General features: G+C 63.4%; 1 protein-coding gene across 1 annotated transcript in view; it reads left to right on the forward strand.

Annotated features, from left to right (window-relative positions):
* Positions 1 to 396: 396 nt before the first annotated feature.
* ARID5A (AT-rich interaction domain 5A) overlaps positions 397 to 1,346 on the forward strand; it is a 3,242-nt gene continuing 2,292 nt past the window's right edge. The window contains exons 1-2 of the mRNA XM_014959494.1: positions 397 to 876; positions 1,070 to 1,167. Coding sequence (XP_014814980.1) covers positions 397 to 876; positions 1,070 to 1,167 — 578 coding nt within the window. The remainder of the gene's footprint in view (positions 877 to 1,069; positions 1,168 to 1,346) is intronic.

The following is a 1,346-nucleotide window of genomic DNA, read 5'->3' on the forward strand; positions in this document are numbered from 1 at the left end:
TGCTGGGATGGCCACCAGAGTGTTGGGATGGCCACCAGAGCACTGGGATGGTCCCTAGGTCCCCTGGATGGTCACCATAGTGCTGGGATGCCACCTGGTGCTGGGATGGCCACCAGAGTGCTGAGATGGCTCCTAGGTTCCCTGGATGGTCACCAGAATGCTGGGATGGCCACCAGAGTGTTGGGATGGATTGGCCACCGGGTTCAGGATGGTCCCCAGGTGCTGGGAGGGCCACCAGGATGGTTCCCGGGTGCTAAGATGGCTTCCAGGATGGCCACCAGGTCTGGGATGGCATCCAGGATGGCCACTGGATGCCAGGATGGCCACTGGGTCTGGGATGGCTACTAGGATGGCCCCCAGGACAGCCCCCAGGTATCAGCATCCCTATCCACCGGCATGGCCAATGGGTGCCAGAATGCCCACCAGGATGGCCAATGGGTCCAGGATGGCCACCAGGATAACCACCAGGTGCCGGGATGGCCACCAGGTGCCAAGATGGCCACCAGGATGGCCACTGGGTACCAGAAGGACCACCAGGATGGCCAATGGGTCCAGGATGGCCACCAGGATAACCACCAGGTGCCGGGATGGCCACCAGGTGCCAAGATGGCCACCAGGATGGCCACTGGGTACCAGAAGGACCACCAGGATGGCCAATGGGTCCAGGATGGCCACCAGGATAACCACCAGGTGCCGGGATGGCCACCAGGTGCCAAGATGGCCACCAGGATGGCCACTGGGTACCAGAAGGACCACCAGGATGGCCAATGGGTCCAGGATGGCCACCAGGTGCCAGGATGGCCACCGGGAGCCAGGATGACCACCAGGATGGCACACAAGTGCCAGGATGGCCACTGGGTCCAGAGTAGCCACCAGGTGCCGGGATGGCTACTGGGATTGCCACTGGGTGCCAGGATGACCACCAGGATGGCATGCAAGTGCCGGGATGGCCACCACCAGGTGCTGGGATGGCCACCGTGTGCCAGGATGACCACCAGGATGGCCACCACCAGGTGCCAGGATGGCCACTGGGTGCCGGGGAGGGGGCTAACCCATCCCACCCCCACAGGTGACGGGGCGACGGCTGTGGAAGAACGTCTACGACGAGTTGGGGGGCAGCCCTGGCAGCACCAGCGCCGCCACCTGCACCCGGCGCCACTACGAGAGGTAGGGCTCCGTGCCTCAGTTTCCCCACCTCTATATAACGAATCATACAATGGTCCAGGCCGGAAGGGACCTCCAAAGGCCATCTAGTCCCACCCCCCCACAGTCAGCAGGGACACCCCCAACTAGACCAGGTTGCCCAGGGCCTCGTCGAGCCTCTCCTTGAATATCTCCAGGGAAGG

The sequence above is a fragment of the Calidris pugnax genome, unplaced genomic scaffold (assembly GCF_001431845.1).
Source record: "Calidris pugnax isolate Ruff unplaced genomic scaffold, ASM143184v1 scaffold452, whole genome shotgun sequence".
NCBI classification, from domain to species: domain Eukaryota; kingdom Metazoa; phylum Chordata; class Aves; order Charadriiformes; family Scolopacidae; genus Calidris; species Calidris pugnax.